Here is a 19,398-nt window from a genome sequence, read left to right as displayed (position 1 = left end):
CACAGCGCCACCCGCGTCCCTACAAGGACAAAAGTACAAATATTCATGTCCCCCCCCAAATTAGCGTCCCCCCAGAAAAAAAGTAGCGGATCCACGGCTAATGCACTTTTGCTGTGTTAATAATATGTTGCAGAATGCACCTGCAGCAAAACACCAGTCTGGAAGAGCCCAGCAGCAGCAGGAATGCACACACATGCTCTGCCACTTGCTTTCCCTCCCAAGAGTGGAGATTCTTGGAAAGACTTGCAAAAACTGAAAAGAGATTTAGGTCTGATCTGACCACCTGCTCCTCTGAGCAACATGACCAAAGCCTGCAGTGCTTTAAGTAGAAGCTGCAGAAGGCTGGGAGGAATTAATTTGCAGAAAGCTTGGCACATACAACTACAGGCCCTTACCTGGTCAAGAGCACTAAGGAGCCCAGCTCCAACCACCTATTTTTATTATTACAGATCTAAGAAGTCAGAATTGTAAAAAAAAGAAAAGAAAAACCAAGCAAACTACAGCTGAAACCTTTAAGTTGATTGTGAAAGGATTGACTGAGGTTGAGGGGGGAAAACCAATTAACCAACAAACCGTATACCCTGGATATTTCCTGCCAAGCTCTGCCCAGTGGTGTGGACAGCAAACAGCAGAAACACCATTAATATTGTGAGTGAAAAAACAGATGTGCAGAGCCTCATGTGCCAATCACACACACGGAGAAAAATTGGATCTGAAAGACCCGTTCTGAGATTGTGCCTGGACACAGCTTCCCTATGTGTGTGTGTACTAGTTTTTAACAGATGTTGAAGACCAAGACCTGCCCAAGACATTTTGGCGCCTGAGGTGATCCACAAAATGGCACAAACACACACCAGGGAAGATCATCATCGGGAACAAGCAGGGAATAAAGATCTACACTGGGAACAAAATCAACCTCACCTGGCGGCTGAAGTGGGAATCAATGGCTGTTGTGTGGAGGGGGGAGGAGCCTGCTCTGAATCACACCAGGCGGGCGCAGAGCCCAGAGGGCAGCTCCCGCCATTTCCTCCCCAGTGGTGGGAGATTAGCTGCACCTCCTATTCACCAAGAGACTGCTGTAGAGGCAGAACTGGGAAGAGGCTGCCGAGAAGGAAGGTCCAGCCTCCTAGCAGCCTGCCACTGCAGCAACAGTGGTAGCGGTGGGTAGTGTGCTCCTTGGAGGCCAGATCTGCTGCCCCTGTGGATCCTGCCACCCGAGGCGGTTGCCTCACCTTGCCTCATGGGTGGGCCAGCCCTGTTGAAGACTCTTCCACAACCAGCGAGCAGTGAAGTAGAAATGGTTAAAAAGCAAAAGCAAAAAACCAGTGTTTTTACTAGCCTTCTTCAGATACATTTTTATAAAGCTTAGGATGAAACAAGGAGCAAGTCCTGTGCAATGAGACCGGCTGATTTTACTGCCAGTCCTCCTGCATCAAGCTAATGGGCGAAATCCATTTTAAGCTGAATTTTTCAAACATGCAACTTAATCCATTTAACCCACCAGTGCTCTATTTGCTACAATTATATCCTGCCAAGGAACCCAAGACAGCCCATGCGTTGGCCTCACCCATTCTGTCCACATCACAACCCTGTGAAATAGGGTTAGGGTCTGTGTGACTTCACCTGTTGACTTCTGAATTCATTAGTTCATTACCAGAAAGCTACGACAGCCCTGGTGCAGGAACTATGTTTTCTGCGGTATGAACAACTTCTTTTAGCTATGAATGGTACTTTACCCTTTTCCTTCACAAGTTTATGAGCTCTGTTTATTTCTTTATTTGGCATGTGTGGGCAAAGCATCCTTATCAACATTGTCCAGGTATGCTTAGCCTGGAGAAGAGAAGACCAAGAGGTGATATGATAGCCATCTTGAAATATCTGAAGAGCTGTTGCATGCATGATGGAGCCAGGGGAGTGTTGGCTTGCTAGCAGCGCTTGCTGTGTTTTGGGAAGACCTGGTGCTTTATCAGACATCAACACCCACCAGCAGCTCTCACGCTCCATCACTTTAGGGATGAGCATACCTTGCACATGTACTTCCTGAAGTTAATGGAGCTGGTCAGAGTTTCTGAGTTGAGCCTCAGTAGAAGACAACTACAGTGGTAACTCTAGTTGTGGACATGATCCGTTCCGGGGTGCCGTTTGCACCCTAAAAAGTCTGCAACTAGAGCGGCGCTTCTGTGCAAGTGCGGAGAGCGATAGAGCACTTCTGCGCAAGCACGAAGAACGCTTCTGCACATGCACTAAGTGCACAGAACGCTTCTGCGCACACGGTGAAACCCGGAAGGTTTGCAAGCCGAAAAGACGCAACATGAACCTAACACAACGCGAGGTATGACTGTACCATCTCCCTGTGAACATGTCTGTGTGGTGTGTTGGGGCCTCCGATCAGTCGCCCCTGCAGCCCCAAACTCATGCAACAAATACATTCCGGGGAGTATTAGGGCTCCGTGGCCATTCATCCATCAAGGAAGCCAAAGAGAGACAATTACAGTCAATAACATTCTTTAATTCAATCAGTTAAAGAAGGTGCTGCATCTATAAACTTTTATTATGGAAAAAATTTGTAATTAACACATGCGTATTACACCCCGCTCGGAGAGTGGCACTTGGGGAGGGAGGGGAAGTGCCGAGGGCTGACTGGGACAGGGGAAGGGGCTGGAGAAGCTGGCCCACCACATCGCAGCAGCTGGTTCCCTTCTTTGGGGGCAAGGATGAGGGTCGAGCTACATGAAATGAAGGCTGGTTTAGCAGAGGGAGCCATTTTGTAGGCCTCAGCTTCCCTCCTGTGTGTGAAAAGTGCAGGCGGGGAGGGGGGAGAGTGGAGAAAGCAGGTGGGGATGATAAGCAATGGTGGGAGGGGCTCCCATGAGCCCCACCTGGAGGCGGTTTGATTGCAATCTCTGTAAACATCTTTTTGTTCACATTTCTGAAGCTGGATGCATAAAAGTTTGATCGACTTCTCTTCCTGTCTCGGTTTGTTCGCTGGTGGCAGCAAAGGCATCAGTTTAAGGCACTTCCCTTAATTCGGCTGCAGGGTTATGAGTTCTTTTTGTTTTCAAAAACCAAACCAGTAGCAATGAACAGCTTCGTAAAGGAGCGGGAGGGCGCTGAAAGGGTGGGGGATGGAGCTGGGAGACGGCTGCTCTGGAGCATCAGGCTGGCATCGGTGGAAACGGGCACACACTTTTGGGGCCTGAGCTGGGTAAGACTGCAGGTGGCACACCTGAGACTGGCACCCCTCTGGCAAAAACCTCACAATCACCAAAAAAAAGAGAGCCTTGCTCTCCCTGAATTGGAATGGGCAGGTACTGTCCTAACATCTACAGGGGGCCTCAGCCCAAATGGAGGGTGTCTCAGTGGGTGGCAGGGGGAAGAGTTCTTCCCGAAAACAGCTCCTGGGTGCCAAGGTATGTCCCACAAAAGGATTCAAGGCTGGAGGCTGCGGAATGGAATTGTTGGGGAAGATCTGCCTCTGCACAAGGAAGCAACAGTAATGGAAGACGTTACTAAGCACTCCCCATGGCGATGGGGAAGAAGCATCTCCATCGGTTGGCTGCGCTTCATCAAGAGCACCCAGGAAACGGGAGCTGGTTTTTGTTTCTGCAACCATTCGGGCCTCTCCCTTGCCCTATGCAAACATATGCTGGCTCCCCTTTGGCTTTCTCACTGGGTCACTCCCAACCGTTTCTCAGCAAAGCTGGAGTGAAGCTGGAGTCTAGGGCGTCTTACCCATAGAGGCTAGTGGCGCGGGGCGCCAAGCTCTGGAGGGCGCCAGGAAAGAGGCAGAGGCTGGACGAAGCGCCTCCTGGCATCAGCTTGCTGCCCTCGCCCGCCTCTGCCATGCTGCGCCACGCCCGGAGCCTCCATCTGCTGTGGCCACCGCAGCACGAAGCGTCCAGCTGAGCCGGGAGGTGCTGCGTCCAGTCTCTGCCTCTTCCCCGTCCTCCAGCCGCTGCCCGCCTCCTCCAGCCCCATCTTCCCTAAAAAACTCTGGGAAACGGGGCTTTGCACCACGGCGCCGGATATGCTTAAGATGGCCCTGGCTGGAGTGACCCGTGAAACCACCAGTGTCTTTCGACAGACGACCACCATGTTAGCTCAGCCTAGGAAGATGCTGTGGAAAAGCTGTGGGCCTGTGGAAACCCAACAGGGGGCTGAGCCGCTTCTGAAAACTGGACCTCTGTACCTCATGACTTCAGGGCTGGACTCCCAAGTCAAAAGCTGACCCCGGGCTGTGAAGCTCTGGGCCTAACTAGAATTGACCGCAGCGGAGCCATCTTTTCCATGTGGGTCTGCCCCGATAAAGGGAGTTTCAGAGCAAAAGGGGTTCTGAGCCCCCTTCCCCCCATGGCTTGCCTTCCTCTCCTGCCTGCGCCCACAAGCGTTTCTCCCTCTCCAGCTACAAGGGAGCCTGGAGGGGAGAGAAGTGCTTTGGGGAGGGGAAGGGTTGTGGGAGGTGAGCGGTGCTGCCTCCAGCTGCCGGATCCACAGCAGCTGCCCTCCCTCCACATGTCAGCAGGTGTTGTGCCAGGAAGCATCACTCCGAGATGCCCAATCCTAAAGGATACGTGAGGAGGAACTGAAGTATTGTCTTTGCCGCTGAAAAAATGACCTCTTAATTAGGCACTTTACAATTTGACCAAAGGGATGGCGGGCGGGCGGGCGGGTGTATGGAGGGAATGGGTCTATTCTTGATGTTTCTGAGCAGCTCCTCCAGAAAGGAATGGGAATGGGGAAAGAAGGGACACAGACCCCCCCACCCCCGAAAAAACCACCCACCAACACAGACAGACACACATCGTCGTGGAGCCCTCGGCACTCCCCTCCACTGGGCTTCCCATCTCTGCTCTGAGGAAGGAATTGGTGGGACAAGGAAAGAGGGAAGCCAATGATTTTTTTTTTCTTTTTTGAAGTATATGTAGTTTTTTTTCCTCTTTTTTAAACATATTTTGAATTTTTTTTTCTTTTTTCCCCTCTTTTTTTTTTTAAATTCACATAACACAATAAGCCATTCCAATGGAGAAAGCCGAAGAAAGCTCAGGCAAAAATGATAAAACAGTTTGGATTTTTTCTTTTTTTTTTCTTTTCTTTTTTTTTTGTCGTGAAGCAATATTGACAGTTATAACATATGGCTACCTGCATTCTGCTAGACACGGAAGAAACTTCAGAAAGAACAAAAACAGACGAAGAACTACCTTTTATTTTCAAGTGCGGGGGGTGGGTGGGAGGGAAGGAGGGGGTTCGGAAGAACAGACTCAAAGACACGAAGGGGGCATAGGGGAGGCGCAGGAGAGGCAAGGGGGTACGGTCGGGGACGGGGGGGGGCGGATGAGGAGAAAAAGCACACCAAATTCCATTAGTACTATATATATACTGTACTGTACTCATATATATACTGCGTTTCTTAACCAAGGAAGAAACTTGTTCAAAGGGGCAGGGGTGGGTTGCAGTCAGGGAAGCTGCAGTTTCATGGATCTCAAGGTTTTACTGCCGAGCGAGAGAAGTGGGTTTGGGGGTTTGCGGTGGGTGGGGAGGGGGTTGCATGCGGAAGGTGGGGGGTCAGCAAAAAAGGGAGAGAAAGGGGGCTGTGGAAGGGATCTGGCCAGGAATGCTCAAGGACAGGAACGCTCCACGGTTATTCCTAAAGCGAGAGACAGAAGGTGAGAGATCCGAATAAAGTGAGGGCCTCAGGATCCTTTTCGGAGCACAGGGTGACTGTTCTTGGCCACGTGGGTTAAGTTCAAGCCAAGGGACACCCTCCCTCCCCCTCCCACCACAGATAAGGTGCCCAAGGGAGGGCAAGGAGGGTCTCAGTAGGTTTGTCGGACGAAGCCCTGGTAGGGCAGTCCAGTCCAAACTGAAATCATCTTGGGATTTGTGAACCTAACACCCCTCAGGGCTCCCAGAGGAGTCACCAGCAGCCGCTGGGTGCATCAAGGGCCCCGACTAAGCATCACCCGAGAGGGGCTGAGGGCCCCATGCAAGATGGCAGAGAGGGCCCCCTGCGCAGAAAGGCTGCCGAGAGAAATCCACGCAGCCTTCAGCGCTGCTGCTTGGGTAACACGCATCCTTCCCTCTCTCCTGGGTGGTGCTGGCCCTCTCTTATGCATGGGGCAGCAGAAGCCGGCCAAAGAGAACGAGGCACCACTGCGTTTAGCCATGGCCACAATTCCCTCTTGCTGGTCGAGGCTTGGCTGTTTATTGCTTTCCCCTGTATTGAGCACATGGGTCAAAGGGGGGAAGGGGCGGGATTTCCAGTAATCCACCCACCCACCCCAGCAGAGCATGCGGTCCATCTGTTCCAGCGGAAGATGGGTTTACAAAAGGCACTATGTCAGCTGGCCAGTTAAGCGGGGTGGGAGTAAGGCAATACCATCCATCTTGGTCCTTCCCTGAAGCGAGACGTTTCTCCAAGTCAACCTTCCATGCTTTGAGAGGCTGTGGGGCAAGGGGGTTGGGGTTGGGGGGGTATGCACTGCTGCTTTGCCCCCTGCCCCACCCACTGCCCTGAGAGCCAGCAAGGGAAGGGAGGGAGCTGAGAGGAACCACGGTGGGGAGGCTGTGAGAAAGAGGGCAAGTGAGGGCTGAAAAGAAGCAACTTGGGGGAGGATGGAAGGAGTTCAATGGACGGGATGCTGGTGAGATCACAAGGCGGCTCCTCTTCCCAAAGAGGAGCCCCTGAAAGATGAGAGAGGGAGAGGGGAGGAGAGCGCACGCTGCAGATTTGGCTCACTAGGGGAGAAGAAAGCAAAGGCATTCCCAAAGTCAATTGGTTTTGCTTAGCTCTATGCGGGGGTTGGAGAGAAACAAGCCAGGAGAACCAAGATAGAAGGGGGGTGCGGTGGCAAGTGATGCAAGGGGGAGAGGGGAGAAAGGGGTGAAAGGAGGCAGAGAACCACGGCCTGTGCAGGAACCTTTGCCGTGGCAATCTCACCATCACCCATCTCACTCGGCAACCTGGGAAGATCCATGAGAAGCTGCCAGAGACTTGCTGGTGCGTTTGACTGCAAGGCCCGCTGCCCCTTTCAGCTAAACATAAAGAAGGGATAATGCATGTTTCCTAAAATGTGCTTTATGATAACAATTAATTGGTTCATAAACTATGTATAATAGAGATTTTAATGTATTTTATATTGTAAGAAGCACCAGGTTTTGTATTTTTAATCTTTTTTCTTCTTTTATGATTTTTAGGGTTTTTTTGTTGTCCTTTTCTTTAATTTTAATTTTGCAGTTTTCTTCTATGTTTTTAACCTGATACAGTGTTTTGTTTTGTTTACAATTTTATTTTTGCGTGTGAAAAACTTTTGCCTTCAGCCCTCCCATAAAACGACAAAACTAATGAGGAAAAGGAAGAAACAAAAGCAAACCCCGATCATTATCAATTTTTTTAAAAAAAGGATTTAAAAAACAAACAAGAAAAAGGAAAAGTAAACAAATGAAAAAATAAACAGAAAAAGTTTTTTTCCCCATACTTACAAAGGTTGGGTTTTTCTTTTGTCCCTATTTATTTAGAGTCCCTGGGAACAGAGGACTTTGCAACAAAAATAGATTTTTTCTCTTCTTCTTAACAATCTTTAACATACAAAGATATTAAAACTATGCACTCCATTGCACTTGGCTCAATGCAAACAAAACTGGTTCTTTTAAAACCCCTAATATATATTTTGCTTTTTTAAAAATCCCCTCCCCATTTTTAAACACACATTCCTGTGTATCTTTCTTTCTCCTGCCCATACCTTCCAGCCACCATAATTTAAAGTCCTGTGTGCCACCCCTTCCAGGTTCCTCCTCAGTGTTTACATTCGCCCTTTTAAAGGACCCAAACCAGGTAGAGTTTAACATGTAAGCGGATGACATTGTCACTCTGTCCACCCACATGCTGCTGTCACCCAACGGTCGCACTCTAGGAGATGCCAAGAGTGAAGTGTGCGCTTAAGCACTGCGAGGACTCAGAGCCTCCTTTTCAGAATGAGGTACAGTAAACCTCTACTTGTTCCCACCTCCACTTTTTAAGTGCTGATTATTTGTGGTCACTTGCCTTTGGACTCCTGCAAATCTCTGGCCCTGCCACTTTTTTAGACCATCCAAACAGATAGCCCCCCTCCCCATGGTTTCTCAAGTAAGGAACCTATTCCTAGCAATCCTGGGCTTTATATTTAGAAGCTTGCCGAAATCAGATCTGAATTACTTGATTGAATGGTTTTCTTTTAAATAACTGGATACATTGACTGAATGAATTCAGCAACTGAAAAGATGCTGTAGCAGCACCAACTATGGTGGCCGTCGGTATTTATTTCCTGGTTTGGGCCACCCCACCCCCTTTTTGCACACTGCTCTGCATTCAGAAATGGTCACTAGGAGCTTGGATGCACTTTTTAAGAATTGGGGAGGGGCACTGTCTTTCTCAATTGGGGAAATGCTCCAAATGATTCTTATGTCAAAATAAAATGAAATATGCACAGCACTCCAGATGCTGTAGTAGGTGCCTTCTTGCCCTGGACTGCAATGCTTGAGTTATCTTCAACTTCATCTCACCTCAAAGTCTCATGATTTAGATCACAATGGGACCATGCCCCATGCAACCAGGGGGAAGAAGGGCGATTGGTACTTTGCAGGAGAAAGGATGCTGAGGAAGGGAGATGTCTGTTTTCTTAAGACCACCAAGGTGGGAATGGTTTCCATTCTGACATTTGCAGAACTTCTCCATGGCTTTGTGCTCTTAAGGACACAGACACGGACCTTGGGCTTAAAACCTGGGAGCCTTCCAACCTCACCACGAAGAACGAGGCTGCGTCCCAATTCCAGTTACTGCTTCTGCCCACGTCACAGATGTAAGCTCAACCCTCAGTGCTTGCCTAAATTACTTTATGGATATTTGTCTAGAGACTACTGGTCATTTGTTCTCATAGATCTGAGAGCAGTCTGAAAGAGGAATAACCTATTTGTGTTGTATACACTTATCCCAATGTTGCCTCTGGTAAACAGCTTTTCGGATTGTTTCAAAACCCTGAAATATCTGCTTCCTGAAAGGCGACGTGAAATGCATGTGTGTACAACATGCAAAGTGACCCCTCTTTCAACACAGTCTCTTCAAAATCATTGTCTTTCTACATCCCCAGCTGCTTAGTCTCTGAAAGGTTGTATTTCACCTCTGAGTTGCATTTTACTGAAGGTATTGGGTGAGGGCCCTGGTATGGGGGAAGCAGCAAAGCACCACTCCTAGACTCCATGCAATCCAGGTCTGCAGTCTGACTGGGCAAGAGCAGACCTGACTCATGCCAAAGATGGAAGCCTCAGGCAGGCGGCTCCACATGCAGCAGCCAATTATGTCAGCCAACTGAAACGTGTACATGTATTTTCGGCAGGCTACTTGCTCCCTCACCACATTCCTCATGGAGAAGAACTCCCTGCCTTCATGCGGCAGCTGTCCTGCAGCTGTGCAGGGTCAGGCTTCATGACTCCTCCATGAAAGCAGGCCTCTGATAAGGGTGGCCACTGTTAAAGGTGTGTGTGTGTGTGTGTGTGTGTGTGTGTGTTCCTCTGACATCTGGGAACCGGTGGGTGTGAATGGGGATAAGCAGGGAAGCCAACTGCTGGTGGAGGGGAGGGGCAGATCTGCAGCCCTCAGAATTCCCTTCCTTGACCCTGTTTCTCCATTTGGAACTGGAAAATCATTGCACTTAGACAGGGATGCAGATACCTGGTCCCGCCAGCAGCTCCTGACTATGTCTGCTCCAGAACTTGCTGATGCGTCAGCTGGGGATCACTGTGGCAGAGAGGAGAGGGGCTTCAGGAGGTTCTCCAGATCAACTTGTTTTCTTGCACGGTCATTTGGGGGCAACTCCAGGCACTGCAAGCCAGAAACCCAAACGCAATTGCCCTGGGCAGATGGCATGGGAGCCCATTCCCTGCAGCACTCTCCAGATCCACTCCAAATCAGACAATCCCTAAGCCTTACCCGACGCCCTGGCCTATCCTAAGTATACCATGTGGAGTTGCCCTGTAACAACCAGTGACCCCTCATGCAGAGATGGACACATTTAACAGGGGAGATGGGATGGGGAGGCGGATGAACCCCAAAGAATTTGGCAAAGCTCCTGCCCCCAAAGCTTAGCATGGGGGTAAATAAGGAGAAAGAGAGGGGCCTCTTCCACAGACCTTTGGAAAATAAATAATGAAGATCTCATTGGTGCAAAACAGAGGGGGGCACTTGCTCTCCTCACTTATTATTATTATTATTAATTATTATTATTCTTTTGAAGTCTGAGAAAGGGAAGAGGAAAGTGTGCGGAGCTGTGTGGTCGATTCTGGTGCGTATGTGTGCATGCGTAGTGTACAGCCGGCAATGTCAAACCTTCACATCTACCAGTCAGGCAGCTTCCACTACCTCTAACTCTATACAATTAATTTTGTTGCGCTGAAGTTTTGCTGAGAGTGTTCATATGTTCTAAGCTTAAAGGGTTTGTCTTTTTGTTTGTCTCAACGACGACCACAAAACCCTAGCGTTTAATTTCTTTGCTGTTGTCACCTGTATGTAGAGGAAGCCAAAGGAAATGCTACAACTAAAGGAGGAAAAGAACAAAGTGGAGAAAAGGGATCAGGAAGAGCATCAAACCATAGTAACAACAGACACCCAAAACCTCAAAAGGAAAATACTGGAACTCAGAGGAAAGGGACACAGCCCAACCTGTCCAGAACAGGCTACAAGCTCTGCAGAAACGTGCCTGACTGAGCCAGCTGCCTTCGCTCCAGTGATTTGTCTGGGGTACAACTTGAATGTGGCCTCTTTGCTCTCTTGTCAATGTATTCTTTTTACAATGTTTTTAGTAAGCATCCAATGGGTCTCCAAGTGTCATTTGCCCTATGGCAGTGGTAGCAGATGCTCTCTTTGCTAAGAGAAATACTTAGAAACACTTTCCAGCCCAATCCGTCTTGGACTCAAGAACCCAAGAGTGCCTGCCTTTCTTGTATGTGAAGGGATCCCAGTTCATGGAGAATATGACTGGGAGTGCCTTCTACATAAGCCCTAACGTGTTATATGCAGGAAAGGTTCATCAATGGCAAAGGACACCAGGAGTCACCAGACACCAGGATGTGTCAGGTGTGTGGTTTTGTCTCAGAGAGACAGGGAGAGGGCACTAGGGAGAGCCTCCCCTCTTGCTCAGGAATGGAATATTGTCTCGGCATCTGGTAGTCAGGAGCGTTTCTGTTTTTGCTTTTTTAAGTAATGAGGATGCTATGTTAAATTTCATTAACAAGGGAATTTACTGCAAGGGGGAATTTATGTTTGGTAGGAGATGTTTGTGCTGTGAATGCCAACCAAGCATTATGACCCTAGTACTGCTCTAATCATAGCCAGTTCCAATTGTGAATCAGTGCACCACACTGGACATGCTTTTAAAAACGTATTTAGGAGGATATTTGAATTTAGGACAAACTTCATTTTCCTGCAGCCCCTGTACCACTTTGTGAAGTTTTGAAAAGCAAATTGAGTGACCTAGAAACACAACTCTCCTCAAGTCGCAAATGGGCTCATAGGAATTAGGCTGGTAGGCAGTTGAGACACTAAGAAAGTGTCTCCTCTTTCATTTCGCAACAAACATAACCCCTAGCAAAACTTGGTGCAAATTTTGGGGGTTTGAGGCTGGTTAATGTGAATGCTATTCCTTCCCCATGATGAATAAGAGAAACCCCTTTCTTTTTTTAACCATTGCTTGAATAGCCTGTCCAGAACTATCATATCATTGAAACAGGATTACGTGACTTCTGTAGGTGTTGATGGGATTCCTTGCAGAAGACAAGCCTCTTCTACGCAAATGCAAAAATCTGCTTTGGATCGGGGAGGTCCAACGTAATTCTTTTAAGCTTCTCATCTGTAGTGTTACCCAACGTCTCTTACTTTTCCTTGAAGAGGAGCAGCTCAGTGAAGATATGGGTTAAGGACTGAAGATTCTGATTCTCAGGACGTGAGCGAAAACTTATTATTATCACCATCATCATCATCACCATCATCATTATTATTTTTCTTCGCTTGAAGATCCCGTCAGAGGAACCAAGACTGGAGCAGAAGAAAACACAAAAAGGGAGAATTAAAACAGAGCGTTGCAAACTTTCTTTTTCCTTTGTTTGGCAGGCTAACATTGATACCCATCAAGCGAAACCCACAGTGCTAACCCAGTCACTGAGTTTGGTGCCTTTGCTTTCTTCTGGCAAGCTCCAGTCATCTAGTCCCGTTTTTTGTTCCTGACTTGTTCCTCGCTAGTGTTTCCAACACATGATTTCACCTCACATTGCTCTGAAATACTGGTGCCCTTTCATCCCCCTTTGCTGAAAGACTCCTTTGCTAAGGCCACTCATGGCTACATTTATGTACAAGTGTACATTTGACAAGGAGAAGCGACTAATATTGGCTCTCCGGTGAAGGTAACTATATGGATGACACATGCATTTCCGGGCTTTTGTCACAATTGCACTGTGCATTTGTTGGCATATGCTTAAACGTGTTAGGGTTGGAACAAAGCCACTTGCCAAAAATGGCGATCGCACATCGAGTTTCCTCCCTCCTCTTTCCATCCAGTTTAGGAAAACTTGCCCATATCCTAAGGTTGTTATCGGCAGTGTGTTTCCTTGCCCCAGTACTACATCACCAATGTTAATGACATGGGTGGGGAAACACACAGTGTCGGTGTCAAGAAGGCTCGGGGGGCAAGCTTAACTCTGTGTGCCAGAGGGGAAAGGGGCAAAGTCGACAGCAGGATACCATTTTTGATGTTCACCAAAACATCTAACGTTGTCCCTCAGTATACACTTTTGAACACACTCCTTTCTCCAAGGAGCTCAGGGTGGCACATGTGATTGTCCCCTCCCATGTTATCTTCACAACAATCCTACAAGGCAAGGCAAGCTGAAGGAGTGTGCGACTGGCCTAGGACATCAGAGCTCAGTGGGGATTTGAACCCAGGTCTCCCTGGGCAATGTCTGACAGCATATCTGCTAGACTACACAGGGTTTGGGCTTCTTGCCACTGTTTGCATTTGTGCTGAAACCAGACAAGGATTGTTTTCTTTAGTATCTAATATGACACCTGATGTAACTTCTCCCTCTCTTTCTGTTTATCTTGCCTTTCTTGCTGCTACTCCCAAGGTGCTGCCTACTTTCGTGGAAAACGTGCAGCTCAACGCAATTTCACAGCCCTGCCTGAAGCTGTTCCTTTATCAGCAAGAAATTGTGAGCCAGAATTCAGTGAAACAGCTTTTGCTTCTCCTGCTGTTTGGAAAGACAAAAAGCTTAGCATTGGCCACCAATGCCATGGGATGTTTCCAAGTGCTGCACTAAGAGCGTTTTCTGGCTGTAGCGTTTTATACAGTGCTGTTTTGAACCTTCCCTTGAGAGAAGGTGAGTTCCAGTCCTTTACCCAACCTCACGCACCCTACTCCCACCTGCTAACTTTCTCCTGACAAATGCTGCCCCTGCCCTTTGCTCTTACTCAAGGATAGGGAATGTAGTGGCCCTTGGTATGTGTTGTTGGACTCCAGCTCCCATCAGCCCCAGCCAGTATGACTGATGGTCAAGGATGATAGCAGCTGTGGTCCAGCTACACCTGAAGGGACACAGTTTCCCTGCTGCTGATAAGTGCTGCCCACAGCAACAGCCTCTGCGATGGATGGGAAGGTGAGGAGGTTCAGGTGGGAAGTTCTTATTTCAACTTCACCCTCCTGTAAATCCCAAAGCCACACATGCTTTCTTCTCCTGGTTGCTAAAGAAGAATTTGATGCATGTTCTATATTATTATTATTATTATTATTAGTAGTAGTAGTAGTAGTAGTAGTAGTTTAGCAGTGGGTGGAACCTCCATGCCTGGCTCCTGATCTATCTGCCACAGACTGAACAGTGCCTGGAAGTTCACAGTTCCCTCCAAGCTGAAAGGTGAGGGGCAGAGATGCAAGCTCTGCGTGAAGGCACAATCTGCTCCCTGACAGTGCCAAGTAGGGTGGGGGAAGGTGACACACTGTAGATAGAATTGCCATCTGCGGCACCAAGAGAATACTGAAAGCGCTGTGGAGGAAGGGAGAGGAGGAAAGGAAGGCAGCTCCAAATAACTGGATTCTCTGGAGGAAAACGCAAGCTTTGCGAATGGCCACCAGGAGGGGCTCTGCTACCGCTATTGGGAAGCCCAGGGAGTTCTCCCTTTTTCTAGCCCCCAGCTTCTCTCTGCCTCTCTTGGGCCACTGCCAAACGCTTTCCCTGCCTATTCTGGAACTGTGGAGCATGCCTACTTCATTGGGCAAAGCTCACCTTTATGCATCTGTTCTTAAAACCGCTTGGAAAAGGAGGCCTCGCTCCGTTTATGAGAATGTGCAGGACAGAAAGAGCAAACTTCCATTTCCTGCAGTTTTCATAGCACTAGCAGAAGCAGGAACTCAGCCTCCTCCCAACTTTCCCAGCCAGTGGTCCGCCTCCCCCTATCGCTGCAAGAGCCAAGCAGGAGTTCTACCTTCCTGCAGCACTGCTTTGTCTCCACTCTCCAGACTTCGCTCCATTTCTGAAATTGAGGTCCTTGGTCAAGGTGTTTCACCATGTTATTGGGATTTCAATATACCCTACCCGGATCATTTTGGGATAGAGAGGAAAATATGTCTGCTTAACAGAAGGATAACGGAAGCTTAGGACATAAGATGAAATGTCACATATAATTGTGACATGCGGCAAAGCAAAATTGCCAGGCTCCAAAACGCAGCACTATGTCAACCCACCAACCCCCACTGCCCATTGGGTACCAAACTTGGGTTTCCTGACTTCCCAAGTTTATCTATTTCTATAGGTCACTTCCTGCTCTTTTCCAAGATGCTTTTTAATATTTTTTGTTCTCTCCAGCTCTTTTTGCTTCACACATCCTCTCTCCGTTTGGCCAGTCCATGTTCCTTTCATAAAATAAGATGCCAGCTCTTACACCCAAGTGAATTCATGCCAGCCAACTGCATCGCTGGCCATTACTCATTGTCACAGATTCCAGCCAATCAGGTGCAGATGCACCCCCAGTCTAAATACTCCAACTGGGTGAGGCGTGCTATGATGCTAAATCTTCTAAGCCAATCATAAGGGACTAGGCAAATTACAGCACCAGAAGCAAAACCTGACATCCTCCGGTGGTGGTGGAGAACCAATACAAATTAGAGATTTGGAAACAATCAATCAAACAAAAACAAAAACAACAGCACATCATTTTGCCCGCTCCTGCTTTGTGACTGGCTAGATTTAAAAATGATGTGCCTAAAAAGCCAATCAGAATGCTGTGCCTCAGTAACAAGCCAGTCAGGAGTTGTCACTCCACCATGACAACGTCCACTTGGCAGTGAGGGATGGATCTGTCTCCATATGTCCCTTCATGTCATAGCATCTCTGCTTTCAGATGCCTTGAGCAAGCCCTCTGTAGTCACACGACTGCTCTCTCAAAACTCCATTTCTGATGGCGTATTTGATCAGCACCTGACCATTCTGCATCAGCATCTGACTCCACCAGCAACAGTGCAAATCTGCAGACCTTAGGGGAGTGCTTATGTGCCACTCATAAATATTGTCTGCCCTGGCAATGAGTGGGCTGCTGTGGCAAGGTATGCCCTGAGTCAGGAGAAGGAACGGCCCTGCGTCATCCCGTACTACATCACAGAAATTTCCTTGGGTGGCGGCGGCGGCGCAGGAGAAGGTTGGCTCCACTCACCTTTCAACAGCCACCTAATTTTGCCTAGAGCCAAATTCAAAGCAAATTTGGAAGCCTCACCTCAGACAGAGACACTGGAGGAATTTCAAGTCAGGAGAGTTTCAAAGAAGACCAGCAAAATTTGGGAGTGGGGTTTTACGTAACCCTATGTGAAAAGGTGTATGGATGCATCTAAATTTGGAGCAATGCCTTGCCCATCCCTCCCCAGTACAAATAGGGTCCATATAGCCACGATGCAGGCAGCCAAGGGCAAGCCGGTGGGGTCTATTGTTCTAAATGGAAAAGAGCACATGGGTGAGAGGAGTTAACTCTTTCCTTGCCTTACTCTACTTCATTGCTTCAAGCCCTTTTCTCTCCAGCCTGGCTTATTTCCAGAGTTGGGTCTGGGTTGGGACAAAAGTGTTTCAAGCAACAGAGCACACGGAGGTATGATGGGGGAGGGATGATTTTGCTTCTCTCACCCCCATGGAACAAACAGATTCCCCTCCCACATTTAACATGTCAATGGGGCAGACACACGCATAAAGAGACATGGCTGACCCACCAGGTCTAGTGTGACTTGGTGGTCCTTTTGTCCTCTTTCTTGAAGATACGTTACAGAAGTAGCCATTTGCCGCCATAATGAAAAAGAACCCTTACATCACAAAGAAGCAGGTGTGATTTTGCAGCTCCTGCCAGCCTCTGAGGGCATCTGGCTGCCATGGGTGTTTTGGCAGCTGCTGGGCGAGGGGGTACCAGGGAAGAGTGCTGTGATGATGCCAGGCCACATAATGCCTTTTGCTAGGCAGTACCTGGGAGATTTGGATTGGCATCAGCCGCATTGCTGTAATCTCTGATTTGGGCCCAGCCAGAGCCCACGAAAGAAGCAGGCAACCAGCTAGAATGGCACTGAGCTCACCAGCCACACCAACGGCAATGGGAGCTAGTTCACCTGTGGCGCTGGCATAGCCTTAGACTTTAAGCCAAGGAGGAGGCAGCCGGGTCAGTGCAAGGTTCAGCGCGCACTGTTGGCACTAAGTGAATGTTTAATAACAATGAAAGCAGTATGACCACAAGCAAAGGTCCGTCACACCTCACGGGACCTGCAGCTGTTCCTATGGGCAACAGCCAGAAGCCACAGCTGAGAGAGGGGGAACTGGCACTCTCCTCCATCTCTCGCTTGCCCAGTGCTATCTGTCTTTCTCTTCCCCTCTTTTGTCCTCCTCCATCTGCCTGAATGCAGAGTTCAGAAAAGTCACTGGTTACTGTGGTAACACCTGCCCCCCCCCAAATATACTGCAGCTTAGCCAATAGAGCAAGGAATATCTCCCGCCCCCCTCCCACACACAAACAGAAAACACAAAACACACATGGGCACATTAAAGGGCCCTTGGCAAATCTAGGAGCCCACCTGGCAGAGCCTGGGTTGAAAAATACTTCGATGTTTCCCATCCGTCTTATGCATGATAGGGCAGAGCAACCCCTCCCCAGCCCCCCTAAAATCCCAGGAGGAGTGAGGGGGAGAAATCAAAATGAATCAAAGGGTAGGTGGATGGGGTGGGGGAGTGCAGCAGCTATAAAGAAAGTGATAAGTGCATTAAAAGAAAGAGAAGTGGGAAAGGGAGTGGGGAGAAAGCAGGAGGGGTGGGGAAATGGAAAATGAAATAAATCCAGAGAAGCAAAGCAGAAAAGAAGGAGAAAGCAAGAAGCAGGGAAGTTGCTGGCGGAAGTGGCCCTGCTATTCCTGAGGCCGTGCTGGGCCCTGGTCCAGCCTCGCTCTGGACCATTGTTTCCCTGCCCGGCCCCCCAAGTCCAAGTTCATCTGGGTGTGACATCATGTCTCGTTGCTCGGGGAAACCAGACGGGCCAGACGTGACATTGGTTATGGGATGGGAAGGGGAACAGATCCCATTCCTGCTCTGCTCCAGCTCTTTTGCTCACCGCCAGGGAGCAACGAAGGCTGGGAGGAAGGAAAGGCAGACCAAACCTCAGAGCAATCTTGTGAGAGAGGGCAGGCTGGATCAGTGTGTGAGTGTGTGTGTGTGTGTGTGTGTGTGTGTGTGTGTGCTAAAGCAGGTTTGCTCCAATTCTGCTTCACACAGCCGTTCTCTGCTGCTCTCTACCCTTCATGTCTCCGGCACATTCCCCTCCTTTGCTTTCTGATCATGGTACTGGCAGGGTTGAAACATTCCTAAATAATTTGACACACCAGCTTGATCATTTTTTGCTGCAGAACCAGTGCTCGTTTGTTACTTAGTTGTTATGGGGTATCCTCGCAGATAGCATCTCTGCTGTAGGGAAACCACAACCTCCCAGCAATAAAGCTGTTGATAGAAAAAGGTGGTTCCCCTCCCTTCTCCAGCTATCTCCCATATTTCAATTCAGAGTGGCTGGTGGTACTGTGGCTGCACAAGTGCAATGGGCATGATATTATTAGGTCAAGCAATAATCGCCTTCGTACTTCCCACCTGCAACATGCTCACTTTGAGAACTTTTCAAAGGGCTTTACTTTTCCACCCTGATGATCAGCATCCTGATTTTGTAGCCTTTCAAAATTTGGTAGGAAAACTGCTGAAACTCTTTCCCCTAGCCTGGTTAGCAACCCCCAATTGTGGAGGGGAAAAGTCTGTTTCCCCCTATTAGTTCTTTCCATGATGGGCACTCCCAGCTCTCCCATACACCTACCAGGGAACACATTGTGCCACTAGCGTTGGATCGAAGTGGTGGCTACTTTAATAACAAGGGGAGCACATTTTCACACATGGGGCTTTGATTGGCTTCGGCTTAAATCCAACACTAGCAATAATGCCTAGTCTGCGTATCCTATTTTGCTTGTATAACACCTATTCCCGTGGCACAAACAGGGCAAGACAGGCTCAGAGATACATTTAAAGCCCCATGTGAGGAACATAGACTCATCAGCCCCTCCACATCTTCCCCCCAAAAGCCTTCTGCTCTGCTGTAGAGAGCAGCTACACGAAAAACTATTGGGAACCAAACTCCAGCCCATGAACTGGAATGGGCAGCAGAGCCTCCAAAGTGCAGCATAGATGCTCTCTGCACAGTGGTGTAGTCTGTCCATGAGTGCTACACAACTGGTCCAGACATGGAATCTTCAACACCTCACTGATTCCTCTGAAATGCTGGACATATCCTTTCACTGTTGTCTCCTCCATAGGCGCCCTCCCTTGAGAGGCGGGTTTATTTAGGGGAGCGTGACAGGCTTGGTTGCACTGGATGAAGAGCCTTGGGGGCACCGCAACTATGATGTAGAATGAGGACTAGAGGTGGGTAAGGGGGAGGGCTCTGGATTTTGGCGTCGCCCAGGGTGCTGCTGCAATTTGAAACCCCAAGGTCTGCCACTGCTCCCTTCTCCACTTCAATACTTTCCACAATAACTGATTGGCTGGTCAGTAAAGTAATTAAGTTGCTCAGATGGCAATGCCACCTCCTAGCTGACTCCAGGCTCCTATGCCTTTATCACTTCCATGGGAGGCATCAAGGAACCAGTCAGATTTTCCTCCCTGCCTTGGAATCCTGCAAGGTTGCTGAGCCGTTCCCCCACCGTGCAAGGAGGGTGAAGCAGCAGCAACCCAAAGGGCAAGAGAAGGGCTTTGTGGCCTAAAAGGAGGTGGCCTTTTTAAAGTAGGGACATGATAATGGGGCAAAGAAGGTCAGTGTGGGCCAGCGTCACAATA

At 48.7% G+C, this 19,398-nt stretch overlaps 1 protein-coding gene across 12 annotated transcripts in view; it reads right to left on the bottom strand.

The window, feature by feature from the left end:
* Positions 1-2,488: 2,488 nt before the first annotated feature.
* The window catches only part of NFIX (nuclear factor I X), a 256,420-nt gene continuing 239,510 nt past the window's right edge, over positions 2,489-19,398 (bottom strand). For all 12 annotated transcript variants that reach the window (XM_083483095.1, XM_083483093.1, XM_083483089.1 and 9 more), the window contains one exon: positions 2,489-12,061. Coding sequence is in view for 7 of the 12 variants with exons in the window: in XM_083483093.1 (XP_083339219.1) it covers positions 12,047-12,061 (15 nt within the window). In the remaining 5 variants the exon portion in view is untranslated. The remainder of the gene's footprint in view (positions 12,062-19,398) is intronic.

The sequence above is a fragment of the Podarcis liolepis genome, assembly GCF_965112155.1.
Source record: "Podarcis liolepis genome assembly, chromosome: 17".
NCBI lineage: Eukaryota > Metazoa > Chordata > Lepidosauria > Squamata > Lacertidae > Podarcis > Podarcis liolepis.
The sequence above is the reverse complement of the archived record's forward strand: the minus strand, read 5'-3'. Positions and strand labels throughout refer to the sequence as shown.